A 19,478-nucleotide genomic window follows, 5' to 3' on the forward strand; every position below is an offset into this window, starting at 1 on the left:
CTGTGAAGCACACGGAAGCATGATGTAGTAGTAATGAGGGACTTCAATTTCCCCAATATTTGTTGGGAGACAAATTCTGCAAAACATGGCCCCTCCAGGAAATTCCTGACTTGTGTGGGGGACAACTTCGTCCTACAGAAAGTAGAAGAAGGAACTATCCTTGACTTGATCCTAACCAACAGGGATGACTTAGTGGATAAAGTAGCAGTTACAGGAACTCTGGGGGAAAGTGACCATGTTGTACTTGAGTTCTTGGGTCTAAGGGAAGCAAAAGCCGAGTGTAGCCAAACATGTACCCTGGACTTTAGGAAAGCTGATTTTAATAAACTCAGAACAATGATCAGTAAGGTCCCATGGCAAGCGACTCTAATGAGAAAAGGAGTCCAAGATGGGTGGGAGCTTTTAATAAAGGAAATTCTCAAGGCACAATTACAAACAATTCCAACAAGAAGAAAAGGTGGAAGATAATAGAAGAAGCCAATGTGGCTTCACAAAAAGCTTAGAGATGACCTGAAAACAAAAAAGGACACATATAGGAAGTGGAAAGAAGGCCAAGCAGCAAAGGAAGAGTACAGGCAGGTAGCACAGAATTGCAGGGATGGTGTCAGGAAGGCTAAAGCTGAGAATGAGCTGAGGTTAGCGAGGGATGCTAAAAGCAACAGAAAGGCTTTCTTCAGCTATGTGCATAGTAAAAGACAGAAAAGAAATGGTGGTTCAGCTAATAAATAAGGATGGCAAAATGATAACAGATGACAAAGAAAAAGCAGAGGTGCTCAATTCCTACTTTGGCTCAGTCTTCTCCCAAAAGAGGGTCTATGACCCCGCTGGCAAAGGCAAAGTACAGGCTGAAGGGGCAGGATTGCAGCTTGAGATCGATAGGCATGTGGTCAAGGAACACCTCATTACTTTGAATGAGTTCAAATTTCCAGGGACAGATGAACTGAACCCAAGAGTAATAAAGGAACTGGCAGAAGAACTCTCAGAACCACTGTCTATTCTCTTTGAGCAATCATGGAGGACGGGTGAAGTGCCAGATGACTGGAGGAGGGCTAATGTTGTCCTATCTTTAAAAAGGGTAAAAAGGAGGAACCTGGGAACTACAGACCAGTCAGCCTGACATCAATCCCTGGGAAAATTCTGGAGCAGATGATAAAGCAATCCATCTGTTAGCACCTTGAAAACAATGCAGTGATGACTTGAAGCCAACATGGATTTGTCAAGAACAAATCCTGCCAGACAAATCTGATCTCATTTTTTGATCAATGAACCTCCCTTGTGAACCATGGGAATGCTGTAGACATCATATACCTCGACTTCAGCAAAGCTTTCGACAAAGTGCCCCATGATATCCTGATGAGCAAAATAGCTCAAAGTGGGCTAGATGAAACAACGATCCGGTGGATCCACAGTTGGCTACAGAACTGGACTCAAAGAGTGCTTATCAATGGGATCTTCTCAAACTGGGGAGAGGTAACAAGGTGGGTACCGCAGGGCTCAGTCCTGGGCCCAGTGCTCTTCAACATTTTTATGAATGACTTGGAGGAGGAGCAGGTGCAGGGAATGCTGATCAAATTTGCAGATGACACCAAATTGGGCGGGATAGCTAATACTTTGGAAGACAGAAACAACATTCAAAGTGTTCTTGACAGACTGGAGTGCTGGGCAGAAAACAACAGAATGACATTTAACAGGGATAAATGCCAAGTTCTGCACCTAGGAAAAAGAAACCAAATGCACAGTTACAAGATGGGGGATACATGGCTCAAAACACTACAAGTGAAAAGGATCTTGGAATTGTTGTAGATCAGAAGCTGAACATGAGCCCACAATGTGATGTGGCTGCAAAAAAGGCCAATGCTCTTTTGGGCTACATTAATAGAAGCATAGTTTCCAAATCCCGGGAAGTACTAGTTCCCCCCTACTAAGCACTGATTAGGCCTCATCTGGAGTACCGTGTCCAGTTCTGGGCACCACATTTTAAGAAGGATGCAGACAAACTGGAGAGGGTTCAGAGGAGGGCAACAAAGATTATCAGGGCACTGGAAACAAAGCCCTATGAAGAGAGACTGAAAGAACTGGGCATGTTTAGTCTTGAGAAGAGAAGACTGAGGGGAGATAGGATAGCGCTGTTCAAGTACTTGAAAGGTTGTCACAGAGAAGAAAGCCAGGATCTCTTCTCAATCATCCCAGAGTGCAGGACACGGAAGAATGGGCTCAAGTGACAGGAAGCCAGATTCCAGCTGAACATCAGGAAAAACTTCCTGACTGTTAGAGCAATTCGACAATGGAGCCCATTACCTAGGGAGGCGGTGGGCTCTCCCACACTGGAGGCATTCAAGACAAGGCTGGACAGCCATCTGTCAGGGATGCTCTGACTTGGATTCCTGCATTGAGCAGGGGGTTGGACTCGATGGCCTTGTAGGCCCCTTCCAACCCTACTAGTCTATATTTCTATGACTCTGATAATTGCTTTAAAGCTGAAATGTGTGTAAAACAATTACAGCGGCCATTCACAAAGCCGTGTCCTTGACAATACAAACATTCTGGCATTGCTGATGGCAATGATGAGGGGAATGATAATGACTGTGTTTACTGTATTTTTATCCTGCTTTTCAGAAAACTCTTAGTCTCCCAAAGCGGCTCTCACATCAATACGAGAAAGAGAGGTCCTGCCATCAGGCTTGCAAACTAAAATGGCAAGATGCACAAAAGCAGGGCAATGGAGGTGAAAGGAAGAGGAGGGAGAACAGTTTTTCAAGGCTGGAATAAGGTGGTGAGCAGAAAACGGAGAGGCAGGCCCAGCTAAATGGTGTTCAACCTGTTCTAGAGGGGGTTGCACTCCCTGAAGAATCAGGTTCATTGTTCTGGGGTGTTCCTGGATTCCACGTTGACACTAGAGGCACAGGTGGACTCAATGGCACAGAGATCTTGTTATCAGCTTAGGGTGCGATCCTATGCACGTTTAGACAGTTAAAAGGACTACAACACTCAGCGTGCCCCAGTCAGCATTGCTGGCTGGGGCATGCTGGGAGTTGTAGGCCTTTTCTCTGTCTAAACATGCATAGGATTGCGCTCTTAGGCTGATATATCAGCTACATGCTTATCTGGACAGAAATAGCCTAGTTACAGTTATCTATGCTTTGATAACCTCTTGTCTGGATTACTGCAATATATTACACATGGGGCTGCCTGTGAAAATGGTCCAGAAACTGCAGCTGGTCCAAAATAGGGCAGCGAGACTGTTGACAGGGATTGGCTAATGTGATCCTAGTACGCCAGTACTTTTCCATCTGCACTGGCTGCCAGTCCATTTCTGGGCCAATTCAAAGCGCTAGTATTAACATTCAATGCCCTAAATGGCTTGGGGCCAGGTTACCCGAAGGATCGTCTCTTCTCAGATATACCTGCCCAGACCCGAAGTTCGACTTCAGCTGCCCTTCTCCAGGAGCCCCCACCAAAGGAAGTGAGGTGGGTGGCTACTAAGAAGAGGGGCTTTTCTGCTGTGGCACCCTGGTTGTGGAATGAGCTTCCCAGAGAGGCTCACCTGGTGCCTACGTTGTGCTCTTCCCAGGGCCAGGTAAAGACCTTCTTATCTTCCCAGGCATTTTAGTCTTTCAGTTTGTTTTAAATCTGGTACTGTATTTTACACCTTTGCACTGCTGCTAGGTTCTATGTGGTGATTATTTTCACTCCTTATGCTGTAGTTTTGAACATTTAAATGGTATTTTGTCACGTTCTGTTTTATGGTTTTAATTGTTGTGAACCGCCCAGACAGCTTCAGCTATTGGGCGCTATAGAAATAGGTGTCCCCAACCAGTCGTGTCCGACTCTAGGGTGCGGTGCTCATCCCCGTTTCTAAGCCGAAGAGCCAGCGCTGTCCGAAGACGCTTCCGTGGTCATGTGGCCGGCATGACTGAACACCGAGGTGCACGGAACGCTGTTACCTTTCCCGCCGAGGCGGTACCTATTTATCTACTTGCAATTTCTTGCTTTCGAACTGCTAGGTTGGCAGAAGCTGGGACTGAAGACGGGAGCTCACTCCGTCACGCAGCACTCGGGTCTCGAACTGCTGACCTGCCGACCTTCCAGTCTGTAGTTCAGCGTCTTAACCACTAAGCCACCGCGATCCCTGCTATAGAAATATATTTATATAATTAATAAACAAACAAACAGGCATTCAATACACTTTGGGCCAGGCTGATCTTCCAGGCTGGTGCTCTTGCTTGAACCTTGCTTGCTCCTTTGACCAATGGATGGGGCCAGCATGTTCATTCCCTTTCCTTCTGCTGTCCCAGCAGGGCAACTCTCACTTGGAGGCGAGGGGTCTTTCTGGCAGGGAGGCAGAAGCGAGGAGGAGCTCCGTCGGCCAGAAGAGGAGCTGTTGCAGAGAGCTCGCTTCCACCTCCCTGCAACAGCTCCTCCTCTGGCCGACGGATGGGCCAGGTTGGCCTCCTCCTTGGCTTGATGTCCTTCTTGGGAAGCATCAGTTGCAGTCTCCCGGCTCTGCATCTTCGGTCCCTTGGCTGGTGACAGATGCCAGCGTGTGCTTCCTTACCAAGGCCAGGATGTTTGTGATATCAGTAACACCAATGCTGTAAATACTTTACATGCAGTTACAGCACAGTCCTAGGTGAGGCAAAGGTGAGGTCTGAGCTCCAACACAGAAAACCCCTCTTTCAAACCTAACTAAAAATGGTGCTGGAAGACAGACTTTTGCTTTGCAGTGTGTTTTTTAAAAATCAATTAAAAACATCTGAAGGAATAAAATAAAATCAGGAGGGGCAGGGAGCCTGGCAGGAACCAAGAGAGGTGCCAGTGGGAGACCCCAGCAGTGAAATAACACACATTTGGGGGCTGTCCGTAAGACCACTGAGTCCAGTCTCTATCTTGAGTGTGGGAAGGTATTGATCTTGAGGGGTAAAAGAGTGAGAAAAAGAATGTAGGGTGCTGATCTTAATAGAAAGAGAAAGAGAGAGAGAGAACAAAGTGGATCTGGCCAGTCTGAACCACCTTGGAGAGCTCCTTTAGAGTTCTGACTGGTTTTGACTGAAACCCAGAGCGGATCCACTGCCCCACTGACATTGGAGGCGCCAGCCTCCACTGCGTGGCCCTCGAGGAGGAAAAAGGTTCCTCATTCCTGCTCTAAAATTAGCTGCCAACCACCACTTGCAACTTTTGGAGAAAGCAAATTAACTGCTCCCCTCCCTCAAAGAAAGTCTCGCTGGTTGCTGGGAAGCATAGGGACATCACAGTCCTTACACCCCCTTGTAAAAGTAAACCCGACTGCCAAAAAGCATGTGACAGTTATATCCTAGTGATCAGCTTTTACTCCCTTTGGAAGTGAAAGGACACCTAGCGGAGACCTCAATAGGAGAATGGGATTTCTACTCCGGGAAATGAATGGCCTTCCTGAACCTGGTGCCTCCCAGATATGTTGAATCACGACTCCCATCATTCCCATGCTCACTGGGACTGATGGGAGTTGTAGTCCAAGACATCTGGAGGGCGCCTGGTTGGAGAAGGCCATTCTCCAGTCTATGGCACAAGACTAAAAAAAGGGAGTAGGAGGGGTTGGGAAAATATTTGTAATGGCTCAGTGTTTCCAGCTGCACCATCGCTACAAACCTCCCAGGGTGTCACACCCAACTTTACAGCAGTTGCACTGGCGTGCTTGCTCAGTGTAAATTCTGGCATGAATTCCATGTGGGTAGAGAGGGGGCTTGGTGGGGGCAGGCAGGGAGGACATCTGTGCCAAGTGCGGTCCAATCTACGTCAAGAGAACGAAGGATCTTCCTTCTTGGGCCTGACCAACCCTGAAACTGCAGGCGACAGCCTTTCAGAGCCTCAACAGAGGTTTGCTAGAACTACCGTTGGCCAACTGGATGGATGCTTCTTTTTCCCCCTGGACCTGCTGCTGTCTTGGATCAAATAGGCTTTGCAGGTTTTCAGAGCATTCCCAAACCCTGCAAAACCCATTGAACCAGAGATAATAACAGGACACAAAAAACTGACCACACGTACACATGGCAAATTTCACTGCCTATGGGCTACACCCAGCCAGAACACGAGTGCCAAGAGCCACAAGATGCCCAAGCCTTCTTCACGCTGATGCAAACACTGGTGTTGCCATGCCTCCTTCGGGGTGCTCTGGATGCTAGTGTAGTGTGAACAGTTAACAGCAGGAGCTGTGAACTGGTGCTGCCACGCTCACATCCATTCTGATGCAACTGCTGCACCTCCGAAATGGGAATAGCGGGATAATAATACTGCCCGGGGTTCTTGTGAGGCGTGCATGTGGCGCTTTGTGTGCTCAGAAAAGCACCATAAAATATTGAGTACTGTTACGGGAACTGGCTGCAACGGGGAGGCCCCTGCCTGTCCGTCTTTAAACTCCAGGTTTCTCATAAATACTATTTACGTCCATTCAGTGAAAACCATTTCTTAAGAGTTGCCTGGGATCAACATGAACAGAACGCCCCCGCGTGACACCAGCTCGGTGCCGCTCGTGAGCACCACCTTCCTTGGCTGATCAGTTGTAGGAGAGGAATTCGATTAATCGCAGGGGAATGTGGAGCTGGGTGATTTTCTCCAGGCCAATGGCTCGTCTGAGGCTCAGCCGACAGAGCTGGGACAACCTCAGTGGAGTTTCTGCAAGGGGAAAATGAACAAGAGGGGAGAAAGGAGGTAGAAATTTAAAAATGTAAGAACATAAGAAGAGCCATGCTGGATCAGACCAAAGGCCTATCTATTCAGTACCCATGCAGGGGCCAACAAGAAGCCTACGAGATGCCCACAGGCAGGATACACGCACAGTCGCTCCCCTCCTGCACATATGGTGTTCAGAGCCATGTTGCCTCCAGTACAGGAAGTTTTGTTGTTATTTTTATTTGATTCATATCCCTCCCAAAGAGCCCATGGGGGTTAACAACCTCTAAAAGCATGATACACTACACAGACAACATGATGACTCTAAAACAGGGTCTGTGAGCCAAATTTAGCCTCCTGGACTTCTCCGGGCCGCCACCCCCTTCCCTCTGATCGTTTGGTGGTTTCCAGGCTTTCCCTCTCATTCTAAAAGGTTGAAATGCCTGTCCTAAAGCTTTGTTAGCGACAGTCAAGAGCTTTAAGCTAAAACACGCTGGTATTTTTGGCCCCACCCCTTTTGCCTTTGGCCACACCCACCACCGGAATGCAGCCCCGGAGAGTTTCTCCGAAACTGAATTCATTCTTTGGGCTGAAAGTGGTTTAATACCCCTGCTCTAAAATCTCAAGTACATAATAAAATTCAATAAAACCATCAACAGAATCCACCCATCCATCAAAAAAGCAAGCAGAGCACTTGCCTGTTCCCTCAAAGGCCACACAAATAATTAGGTCTTTAACTGGTACCTAAATGACAACGGTGTGGGGGACAAACAAATCTCTACCAGAAGAGAGTTCCACATCCGGGTGCCACTACTGAAATAGCCCTCCACGTGGTGTCACCCCACGGGCCACATTCTTCAAGAACACCACAAACAAAACCTCCCTGGCTGACCTTAAATCCCCGGATGTTTCCCCAATATACAGCTATCAGGACTAATAGCCATTGGATAAAGTTATCCCCATGTCCATCTATCCATCTATCTATTTTTACGTTTCTATCCTGCCTTTTTTTCTCCGTAAGGAACCCAAGGCGGAGTACATAATCCTCCTCCTCTCCATTTTATCCTCAAATCAACAACCCTGTGAGGTAGGTTGGGCTGAGAGTCTGTGACTGGCCCAAAGTCACCCAGTGACCTTCCATAGCTGAGTGTGGACTAGAACCCAGATCTCCTGATTCCTGGTCCAACACTCTGGCCACTACACCACACTGGCTTTCATTGATGGCATTGTGGAAATAAATAAATGTCAGCTGCATATGCTCAAGGAACAGCAACATGGAAAGGCACATCAGCACATGACAAGCAGGAGAAAGGAGTGGGAGGAAGGGGCTGCCACTTTCAGCCACAGAGAGGCAGCAGGGGACCCTCACTCACTTTCGTAATGCTCAAAGCACTTGGCCGCTGGGCTGTTGCTCCAGGTATAGTCAGAAGGTCTCTTCCCCCGGTTGTCCCTGGCATAAATGTTTCCCCCGAACTCGACCAGCATCTCCACCAGATCGGCGTTTTTCACCTTGGCAGCGTGATGGAGGGCTGTCTCGTGAAGTTTGGCAGCATTCACATTGGCCCCTGATGGCACGGACAAAAACAAGAGATGGTCAACAAGGCGAGATGGGGGCAAGTGAGAGGTAGCCCACACCGGTGGTCTTAGTGGCTTTGCGGAAGAATTTCAACCCGGATCCTTACAGAAGGTTGATTTCCTGTAGGATTATGGGAATATGGGGTTAATCACCCTTCCCCAACCTGGTGCCCTCCAACTGTTTTGAGGCTTCAACTCCCATCAGCCCTTGCCAGCATGTCCAATGGTCAGGAATGCTGGGACTTGGCTGGGAATTATGGGAGCTGCAGTCCAACACATCCAGAAGGTGCCAGGTTGGGCAAGTCAAGGCTATGTGCAATTTGGAACAGATTTTGGCCACTGACTGCACAGAACAGCATGAAGATGTGTTTAGTGGCTACCCACAAGTATGGATTATGAAATCCCAGGGCTCCTTTTTTGTCCAGCCATGCAAGACTTTTCTGTGTTTGACTTAATGTTCAAAACCCAGGAGTTAACCTGGTAAGACAGGGGGAGGGGGGCTCTTTCAGCCCAAGGGCCAAATTCAATTTCAGAGAAGTTCTCGGGGCCACATGCCCAGGGTGAGCGGGGCCAAGCCAAAAGGGGAGGAGCCAAAGTGCCAGCACATTTTAGCTTAAAGCTCTGACTGCCGGTAACTCAGCCATTTCAACCTTTTAGAATGGGGGGAAACGGTGCAAAAGCTGGGAATCACATGACCAACAACTGTGTGAGAGGTGGTGGGACCAGGGAAAGGGGGCGTGGCCATCTAGGGAACGCCAGAGGGCCAGACTGGAATTCCAAATGGGCCACAGTTGGCCCGCGGGACTGAGGTTCAACACTCCTGTGGCAGGAGATCATTTAAAATATACTACATGGTTCATTTTGTACCTTTCAGATCACTGAGCTCTTGGATGTGACGAAGGCCCAGCTGGACAAGGTACTATAAGCATGCAACCCACCCTAAGACCTTGGAATACCAATAAGCAGGATCGACGATATGGAAATGGGGATGGTTGTCCACGTCCCCACACCTGCATTGAGCAATATCTTCACGCAATCCAGGTGCTCTCTGGCACATGCCACGTGCAAAGGAGTCCCGAAGTGGCAATCGTGGGCCTCCAGGTTAGCACCAACATTGATCAGGAGACGGACGCACTCAGCACTGCCTTTACAAAAACAAACAAAAAAAGGAATAGAGGTGGCCAAATCATTGGAGAACTCCTAGACCGTCTAGAACGGGGGTCCCCAGCATGGTGCCCACACAGCCCTTCATTCCCTGCTTCCTTAAAAAGAAATTGCAATAAAAAATGGGAGAATGTTAGGGCTACAGGTTCTCCTTCCTTTTCCTGAACCTGCCGCTGATCAGCTGTTCAGCGGGCAAGAAGAAAAAGCAAGGGAAAAGGGTGGAGGGAAGCAAAAGAGTGAAGCTAGAGGCTGGGAGAGGGGAGAAACAGCGAGGTAAAAAGGTAGGGGAGAGAAACAGCAAGGCTAGAGGCTGGGAGTGGAGAGAAGGAGCAGGATCAAGGGGTGAGTAGGAGAGAAAGAGCAAGGCCAGGAGCTAGGAAGGGGGAGAAAGAAGGCTAGGGATGGGGATGGGAGAGAAACAGTGTGGAAAGGGGGTTGGGGAGAGAAATAGCGAGGCTAGAGACTGGGAGTCGAGAGAGTGAAAAAGGGAAAGGTCTATGTGGACGGAAGAAGACTGGACAGGCCAAGAAGCAACACTTTCCATTTCCCCCTCCCTCCCAGCCTCTAGCCTCACTATTTCTCCCCCTGCACCCCGTGCTGGCTGGGGCATGCTGGGAGCTGTAGGACTTTTTCCTGTTTAAACATGGATAGGATTGTGCTCTAAACCTGTTAAAGTTTAGACAGGCAGTGAAGACTATGGATTTTAATGTTGCTTTCTGATTTTAATTGTCACAAACAGGGCTGGCGCCCAGGGTAGGCACGGTCGTGCATCTGCCGAGGGCACACACCCCAGCAGGGGCCCACTGACAAGACCCCTCTGGAGTTGCTCCTCCTCTTCACCATCATGTGCTCACCTGTCACGTTCCTTTGTCCTCTCCCTTCGCAATCAACACACTCCTGGAAAAAAGGCTTCCAGCCAACACTACTTTATTAGTAAATGACTAGCTTCTTTACAAATGCAGATTCTAGGAAAGGAAACTCTCAGACTGCATAGAACTATCTAATCCACACATCTACAAATATCAACAGAGGAGATGAAGTGGAAGTTAGAGAAGTCACCTGCAGCCTGGGCATGAACTTCACGGCCAGACGTGCTTTGCAGGGATGCCCCTCCCTTACGGTGGCTCCCTCCTATGCTGGCTTCCACGAGTGGCCAACCTGGCAGAGCGTCTGAGCCCTGCCTCTAACTTTTCCTGCTTCGCTCTGTGACGGACCCTAGTCACACCCCTCAAGTCACACCCCTCGCTCCCCTCTTCCTCCAAAACCTGGGTTCTCATGGTAAAGGGGGAGCTGTGCTGTTCAGCTGGGCCATCTGGCAAGGTCTTGGGAAGGCAGTCTTGCCGTATCTGGGCTCACTAGGGAGGGTGCCTCCCCCTGTTCTGGCTGTTCCCATTCTGAATCTGAGCTGCCAGGCATCTCCACACATGCAGATTCATTCCTACCTTCACCTGCCTCTCGTTCTGGTGGTGGTGGTATGAAGGAAGGAGGGACAGCAGATGCTGTGACTGACTGGCTCATTGTCTCTCTGCCTGTCCAGCAAGTGGTAGCCAGGATGAGTAGCAAGAGCAGCTGGTGACAATAGCGGTGAGAAGGCGGACTCACTGCGGGAGGGGGCCAGTGTAGGGCATCTTGCCCAAGGGCCCTCCAAAACTTGGAGCAGGCCCTGCTCAGAGATTATCTAGTTCCTGTGCTGATTTTATTGTTACGATGTATTAGTTTGATTCTGTTTTTATTGTTGTTTTTGCTGAATTTTGTACATGGCCTCCAGCGCCCAGTGGGGAGATTTATACTTATGTCAAATAAACAAATACAAGCAAACAAACACAGCTTTAAAATTACTTGTGAAGTTTTTTGGCTTCTGCCATCATCAGTAACACAGATAAATCTCAAACCAGGCAAAGAGAAAGCTCTAAGGGTTAGAAGGATAGAACAGAATTTTCAGGAAGGTGAAATCTCTCATGAAGATTTCAGGAAGGTGTACATGAGGCAAGCTCTGTATTGCAATATAGGATATTGATGATAGATGGTCGTCAATGTATTCCCAAGTTATCTTATTGTTTATTAATGTTTTTTGTTAAAAATCAATAACATTTAATTATTAGAGAAAAATATCTCTTTGCATGGGGGACACACAGAAACAGAGCAAAAATAAAGACTGGAAGATGAAAAAGAAACTGAGCGGGGGGGCGGGGTTCATGTAGACCTGTGGCGGTGCAGAGAGAAAAGGCAGAGCACACTATAAGATGCAGAGAGAAAAAAAGGAGTTAATAGAAAGAGTTAAAAAGAAAAAAATGAGATGTGTATGTATGTATGTATCGTATGGCACATTCACATAAGCGTAATATAAATGCTTCTCTACTGTTAACATATTTGTATTTATTTATTAATTTGTTACATTTATATCACTCCTTTCCTCCAAGGAGCCCAAGGTGGTGTACCTGATCCTCGTCCTCTTCATTTTATTCTCACACCAACCCTGTGAGGCAGGTTAGGCTGAGAGTTAGTGACTGGCACCAAGTCACCCAGTGAGCTTCATGGCCAAGTGGGGAGTAGAACCCGGGTCTCCCCGGTCCAGCACTCCAACCACTACACTGCACTGGCTCTCTGCAACGTAGCTATGCAACTTGCTTTTTGTAACATCTTGCCTGATGAAGACATCTGGAGATCTCAAAAGCTTGCACTTTTTTTTTTTTTTTTGCAAGCTTTTGGTTGGCCTAATAAAGGTATTACTCTAATATGGATTTTAATAACCTAAAGTGGTCCTGAGAGAGTGATTTGAGTTGGGGCACTGGGGGCACTCCTTTTGAGCCAGCTGAATGCTACCAAGGCTGCCACTGGCTTACCATTCATGCAGGCCTCGTGGAGGGGAGACGCTGTGTAGAGCGGCGGGTTGACTTTGGCTCCATGCGAGAGCAGGACTTCCACACACTCTATGCTACCAGAGGCACAGGCGTCGCAGAGGGGTGTGCTGCCGTCTATGTTCCTGGCATCCACCTGTGATATAATAGTAAATAATCGTAAAGCGATATGGTAATGCACTAAGGCGGTGATAAAGAACATGGCTGGGTCACGACTGGTTCAGCTGCCTGCCTGTCAGGGACTGGCCAGCCATTCAGAAGTGCCTCTGGCTGTGATTGGCTCAGCAGTCTGCCAGTCATCAGGGGCCCATTCAGTCAGAAGGGCCTCTGGGTCCCATCGGCTGAGCTGTTCTGATTCTAGGAAAATAGCAGGGTCAGCCAGGTAAGTGTTGTAATCTTTACAACCACCCTGCAAGGCAGACCAGTCGTTATCCCCATATTACAGATGGGTGTCGAAAGATGGCGGCTTCCCTAGGGCTACCTTGTCTGTTCACGGCAGGAGCGAGATGTGAACCGGTGACATCCCGGTTCACTGCCACGCTCGTCGCCACTTAGCTGCGCAGCTTTCATGGGCCAAGAGGGCTGCAGAGGGGAGAAGGCCCGAGGCTCATATACTGATCTGAAACAGCCACACAAACCTGTGCTCCTGCAGCAAGGAGGATTTTCACGCACTGGGCCTGGCCGCGCAGGCTGGCCTCGTGCAGCGGTGTGATGGAATCATAGGTGACCAGGTTGACACAGGCACCGTTCTTGATGAGCTCTTGCAGCTGCAGGATCTCTCCCCTCTGGGCTGCTTCATGAACCGGCGTCCTCTCAGCCCAAAATCCTGGGGAGCAAAGGCAGGAAATCAGAGCAGAGCTGCTGCACAGGACAGGGAGGGACAACCAACAGACACACATGGAATAAGACAATCCAGTCTGTGTATCAGCTTCTCCCAGCCTGGCATGTGCCAGATGTGCTGGACTACAACTCCCATAATCCCCAGCCAGAATAGCCATAGGCCGTGACACCCGCCCAACCCCCAATTGCTACAGACTGTCAGAAATGGGACAAACGCTGTTCTTTACAGAATCAGAGCTGGGCTGGGCAGGAGACTTGCAAAGACTGGATCTCATGGAGAATCAGATCCATGCAGGATGCAGCGGTGGATCAGGGCCAGGGCTGCATTGAGACTGGGGTGAGACCTGCACAATGGCAGACAAGAGAAAGACAGACATGATTTCCTGGCAACAGGAGTTGAAATAGGAAACGGAGGAGCCATTGCAAGGAAGCCCAGGTGGGCAGATTCCAGGGGACTAAGGGCACAATCCACGCTGGCTGGGGAGTGCTGGGAGCTGGAGGACTTTTTTCTGTCTAAACATGCATAGGATTGCATGCTTATTTGGGCTTCTCTCTGTTCCCCTCTGCACAACCAATGTGGCAGCAGATCACACCTCCTTTGGAGCCATGAACACCACAGTTGTTGCACCACCCAGCAGTCTCACATTGGAGTTAACTGCACAGCATCAAATTGCACTGAAGCACAATACTCTAAGCAGTGAGAGATGGAGCTACTGCTTGACATACACATGCTGTCAGGCCGCCTTCGCCAATGCATAGTTCTACACAAAATGCATAGTTAAGCTATGGAATTTGGTCCCACAAGATGCAGTGATGGCTGCCAACTTGGACGGCTTTAAAAGGGGATTGGACAAATACATGGAGGAAAAGGCTATCCATGGCTACTGGTCATGACGGCTATATGTACTGGAAGCAGTATGACTCTGTCTACCAGTTGCTGGGGAACACAAGCGGGACGGTGCTGTGGCGCTCATGTCCTGCTTGTGAGCTTCCCATGGGCATCTGTTTAGCCACTGTGCAAACAGAATGCGGGACTAGAAGGGTCTTTCATCCAATTCAGCACAGCTCTTTCTCATTCCTAATCCTATATCCATTTACCTGGTACTGAATCCCATTAAACTCCATGGGAGTTTATTTTACATTTACACTGTAAATTGTAATTTAAGATATCTCTTAACTACTTATATACAGAAGTCAGTACGTGGGGAAACATGAATATGAAAAAATGGAAATGTAAGTAAATATTAAATATACCCTTAAATAGTTATCATTTTACATTTGAACGCTTAACACCGGATTTGTATTGTGTCAGTGACTCAAAATAAAACAGCTTTACACAGAAGCGGGTAGGCTGGGTTAACAAGCAAGAGCAAAACAAGTCTTTAAGGACAAAATGACTAACAGTGAATTCCTCCACATGTTTACTTCAGAGTAAGTCCCACTTTGCTCAACGGGGCTCTCTCCCGTTCCTAGTAAGTGTGTCTCGGATTGCAGCAGAAAAATATTTACCACACATGTGCCTTGGACTCATGCCACGTGACGTGGTTTGCGGTGCTGTCAACTCGAGGGAGGGCAAACAGGGACATGGGGAAATCAGCCAGGGAGTCTTGATCAGCTCCCAGGCTGCAATCTAGAATTAGGTACAAATTTGGTGCAGGAAGACTAGAGAAAGAGAAACCCAGGGCTCGATCTAGCCCAAGTTATACACTGGAGCAACCAAATCCTACGCAGGTTTACTCAGAAGTAAGTCCTGCTGTGTTCAGTACAGCTGACTCTCTTTAAGTGGGCATAGAATTGCAGCCTGACACCCCAACATTTAAATGGAAGAGGTTTGAGCACATGCTGGACCTTTTCCATTCAAATGCCAAACTGTGTAGCTGGATCATGCCCTTCCCTAAGCATTGATGAAAATAGTCTATGCCTACTAAACAGGCAAACCCGGGAAATATCTATATCCCTTCCTCTGCCATCATCAGAATTGCATCTGGGCCAGCCTCCCTCAAGCTGGGCCCTCCAGATGTGTTGTACTACAACTCCTGTAATCCGACAGCCAGCTGGAAGGCTGATCTGGGCATTTCAGGCGGGACTGTCCAGGTACAAAAGCCTAAAGACCACACTCAGGACTAGTAACATGATAAGGCTAAATCCCAGAGAAGGCGCCTGCTCCTAATCTCCCCCATTCCCAAGAAACATGTCCCCATCCCCGTTCTCTTACCTATCCCCTGGCAACATTCCCACGCCAGCGCCCCCAACCTTCCCCTTCGGCCTTGGGCAACAGAAGCACCTACTCACCAATCTCGCCCAGCAAGGAGCCGCTGGCCGTGGTCCTTTCCATAGCTACCCCGCTCAAACTACAAGTCCCAGCAGGCCCCTCCCCCCGCCCGCTCACGGAGAGGCGGCGGCGGCGGCGCAGTTCGCAGGTCCTCGCCGCGCACCGCCGATCGTGTCGTTGTTGTTGGGTGCTGGAGATCCAGGGGCTTGGGGGACCCAGGCGCGTCAGGGCAGAGCGGCGTCGCAAAGCCCGCTGGGAGCTGGAGTTCTTTGCGCGGCCCCCCGCTCGCCTGTGTTACGCGATGCTGCGGAGGCGCGGCCGGGGGGGGGGGGCTGCAAAGCGGGGGAGGCAGGAAATCGGGTGTCAAACGCAGCAGACCACACCGGGCAGAGACGGGACAAGGGGGCCAGATTTTCTTTCTCTGTCTCCCCCACATGCATTTTCCTTCCTTCATACACATTTTCTCTCTCAGCCTTATAGTCTTTCTTTCCCACATCTATCCATTTCCCTCCCTCCCTTCCTTCCTCTTTCTCTCTCCTACATGCATTTTCCTTCCTTTATACACTTCTCTCTCAGCCTTATATTCTGTCTTTCTTTCCCACAACCATCCCCTTCCTTCCTTTCTCTCTCTCCCACATACATTTTCCTTCCTTCATGCACAATTTCTCTCTCAGCCTTATATTCTGTCTTTCTTTCCCACATCTCTCTCTCTCTCTCTCTCCCGCCGACATACATTTTCCTTCCTTCATACATATTTTCTCTCTCAGCTTTATGTTCTGTCCTCACATTCATGCATCTCTTTATCTCTCCTACATACATTTCCCATCCTTTCACACATCTTTCCGTTCCTCATAGCTTCCCCACCTCATACACATTTTTACTTCCATCTTTATATTGTTTTCTTTCCCACATCCATCCATCCATCTTTCTCTTTCTTTCTTTCTTTCTTTCTTTCCCTGGCAGCACAGATATCCACATTTATACAGCTCAGTTGGATCCAGAGTTTGTGGTTAAAGTTGATACCACTGATTTCATGGCTACATTAAGTCCCATTGATTCCTATGGCCTAGTCCATCTTTGACTATGTTTGGACCCAACCCATTGTTTTCTGACTTCAGCTGCATATGGGACTGTTGTTGCCTTCCAGCGCCCTAGTTCTTTTCATACTGATCAGTGGCTCTTGGCTTTAGAATAGGATTAATCAGCACCAGTAAGCATTTTGCCCTTGTGGCCAGTATCTTTCAACTTTAGCCTCTCATTAAAAATAATAAAAACAAATATGATACAACTCAAGCATGATACAAAAACACAGAAACACCAAATACAAAAAACATAGGAACAGTAGACATATACTTCTGATGAATTGGGCTCTAGTCCTCAAAAACTTATGCTACAATAAATTGGCTAGCCTTTAAGCCGCTGCAAGACTCTCTACTTTTTAAACCGCAATTAGAAGTAATGGCGTGCTATGATGCCACTTCCTTTTCTATTAGGAATGGAGGAGGTTTTTCTTTTCTTTTTTGAGGGGGGATACTTTGTATTTATTAATGGTTGAATTTTTAATTTTATAAGCTGCTTTATGGGTGTATCCCTTTGTTATCTAAGATTAAAACTAAGAAAGTGGGATATCAGTCCTTCTAATAGCAAACTCTCTCCAGCAAAGGAGATTGTTACCTTGTCGTGGTGCTGGAGCTTGAGCACCTCAATGACACCATGAGCTAAACCGTGAAGGGACACCCAAGACGGGAAGGTCATGGCAGAGAGGTTAGACGAAATACAATCCCTGGGGAAGGTAACAGCAACCCACCCTAATATTCTTGCTGTGGAAACTAAATGGATCAGCACAACCAGAGATATGTCGGTATACCATCAGAAGATGGAACTCCCAGGTCAGAAGATGGTCAAAATGCTACTGGGGAGGGACAGAGGATAAGTTCAACTAGCCCCAGATGTGATGACGCAGCTAGCTCAAAGCCGAAAGGACGGCTAGCAGCCGACAGTGCTGGCGGTGAACGACGAATCCGATGTTCTAAAGATCAACACACCATAGGAACCTGGAATGTAAGATCTATGAGCCAGGGCAAATTGGATGTGGTTATTGGGGAGATGTCAAGATTAAATATAGACATTTTGGGTGTCAGTGAACTGAAATGGACTGGAATGGGCCACTTCACATCAGATGACCACCAGATCTACTACTGTGGACAAGAGGACCACAGAAGAAATGGAGTAGCCTTCATAATTAATAATAAAGTGGCTAAAGCAGTGCTTGGATACAATCCAAAAACAGATAGAATGATCTCAATTCGAATTCAAGGTAAGCCATTTAACATCACAGTGATCCAAATATACGCCCCACCCACAAATGCTGAAGAAGCAGAAGTAGATCAGTTCTATGAGGATCTGCAGCACCTACTGGATAATGCGCCAAAAAGATATGTTATTTTTATTACAGAAGACTGGAATGCTAAGGTGGGTAGTCAAACGACACCTGGAATTACAGGCAAGCATGGTCTAGGAGAACAAAATGAAGCAGGACATAGACTGATAGAATTTTGCCAAGACAACTCACTGTGCATAACAAACACTCTCTTCCAACAATCTAAGAGACGACTTTATACATGGACTTCACCAGACAGTCAACACCGAAATCAGATTGACTACATCCTTTGTAGCCAAAGGTGGCGGACATCTATACAGTCAGTAAAAACAAGACCTGGAGCTGACTGTAGTTCAGATTACGAACTTCTTATTGCACAATTTAGAATCAGACTAAAGAGAATAGGGAAGTCCCACAGATCAGTTAGATATGAGCTCACTAATATTCCTAATGAATAGGCAGCGGAGGTGAAGAATAGATTTAAGGAACTAGATTTAGTAGATAGGGTCCCGGAAGAACTATGGACAAAAGTTTTCAACATTGTTCAGGAGGTGGCAATAAAAAACGTCCCAAAGAAAAAGAAAACCAAGAAGGCAAGATGGCTGTCTGCTGAGACACTGGAAGCAGCCCAAGAAAGAAGGAAATCAAAAGGCAACAGTGATAGGGGGAGATGTGCCCAATTAAATGCAAAATTCCAGAGGTTAGCCAGAAGAGATAAGGAATTATTTTTAAATAAGCAATGCGCGGAAGTGGAAGAAGATAACAGAATAGGAAGGACAAGAGACCTCTTCCAGAAAATTAGAAACGTCGGAGGTAAATTCCAGGCAAAAATGGGTATGATCAAAAACAAAGATGGCAAGGACCTAACAGAAGCAGAAGAGATCAAGAAAAGGTGGCAAGAATATATGGAAGATCTGTATAGGAAGGATAATAATATCAGGGATAGATTTGACGGTGTGGTCAGTGAGTTAGAGCCAGACATCTTGAAGAGTGAGGTTGAATGGGCCTTAAGAAGCATTACTAATAACAAGGTAGCAGGAGACGATGGTATCCCAGTTGAACTGTTTAAAATCTTGCAAGATGATGCTGTCAAGGTGATGCATGCCATATGCCAGCAAATTTGGAAAACACAGGAATAGCCAACAAATTGGAAAAAATCAACTTATATCCCCATACCAAAAAAGGGAAGCATCAAAGAATGTTTAAACTATCGAACAGTGGCACTTATTTCACATGCCAGTAAGGTAATGCTCCAGATCTTGCAAGGTAGACTCCAGCAATTCATGGAATGAGAATTGCCAGATGTACAAGCTGGGTTTCGAAAAGGCAGAGGAACTAGAGACCAAATTGCCAATATCCACTGGATAATGGAGAAAGCCAGGGAGTTTCAGAAAAACATCTATTTCTGTTTTATTGACTATTCTAAAGCCTTTGACTGTGTGTTGTTGTTCAGTCGTTAAGTCGTGTCCAACTCTTCGTGACCCCATGGACCATAGCACGCCAGGCCTTCCTGTCCTCTGCTCTCTCCCGGAGTGTGCTCAAGTTCATCTTTGACTGTGTGGATCATAACAAATTGTGGCAAGTTCTTGGTGGTATGGGGATACCAAGTCATCTTGTCTACCTCCTGAGGAATCTGTATAACAACCAAGTAGCAATGGTAAGAACAGACCACGGAACAACGGACTGGTTTAAGATTGGGAAAGGAGTACGGCAGGTTTGTATACTCTCACCCTACCTATTCAAC

The 19,478-nt window shown here is 47.6% G+C and overlaps 1 protein-coding gene across 2 annotated transcripts; it reads right to left on the reverse strand.

Moving 5' to 3' along the window:
- Positions 1-2,765: 2,765 nt before the first annotated feature.
- On the reverse strand, positions 2,766-16,311 carry ASB13 (ankyrin repeat and SOCS box containing 13). 2 transcript variants are annotated; one of them, XM_084809000.1, is made up of 6 exons: positions 15,375-16,311; positions 12,881-13,068; positions 12,228-12,378; positions 9,177-9,365; positions 8,019-8,210; positions 2,766-6,648 (listed from the first exon to the last, which is right to left on the reverse strand). In XM_084809000.1, the coding sequence occupies exons 1-6, from the start codon at positions 15,415-15,417 to the stop codon at positions 6,530-6,532; spliced, it is 882 nt and encodes a 293-aa protein (XP_084665126.1). In that variant the 5' UTR covers positions 15,418-16,311; the 3' UTR covers positions 2,766-6,529. The 2 variants fall into 2 exon arrangements, with proteins under 2 accessions (XP_084665126.1, XP_084665127.1); XM_084809001.1 differs by having other exon boundaries at positions 9,231-9,365; positions 15,375-15,629.
- Positions 16,312-19,478: the final 3,167 nt, after the last annotated feature.

The sequence above is a fragment of the Heloderma suspectum genome, chromosome 7, assembly GCF_057233095.1.
Source record: "Heloderma suspectum isolate Gila_16-S chromosome 7, 16-S_ref, whole genome shotgun sequence".
Classification (NCBI taxonomy): Eukaryota; Metazoa; Chordata; class Lepidosauria; order Squamata; family Helodermatidae; genus Heloderma; species Heloderma suspectum.

Excerpts from the sequence above, each read along its gene's own strand:
- ASB13 (XM_084809000.1), bottom strand. The coding sequence starts at position 15,417 with ATGGAAAGGACCACGGCCAGCGGCTCCTTGCTGGGCGAGATTG. Across the intron at positions 9,366-12,227 it reads CCACGAGGCCTGCATGAATG|GCAGTGCTGAGTGCGTCCGT; the intron begins GTAAGCCAGTGG and ends GTTTTTGTAAAG. Across the intron at positions 8,211-9,176 it reads ATCGTCGATCCTGCTTATTG|GGGCCAATGTGAATGCTGCC; the intron begins GTATTCCAAGGT and ends CCGTGCCATCAG.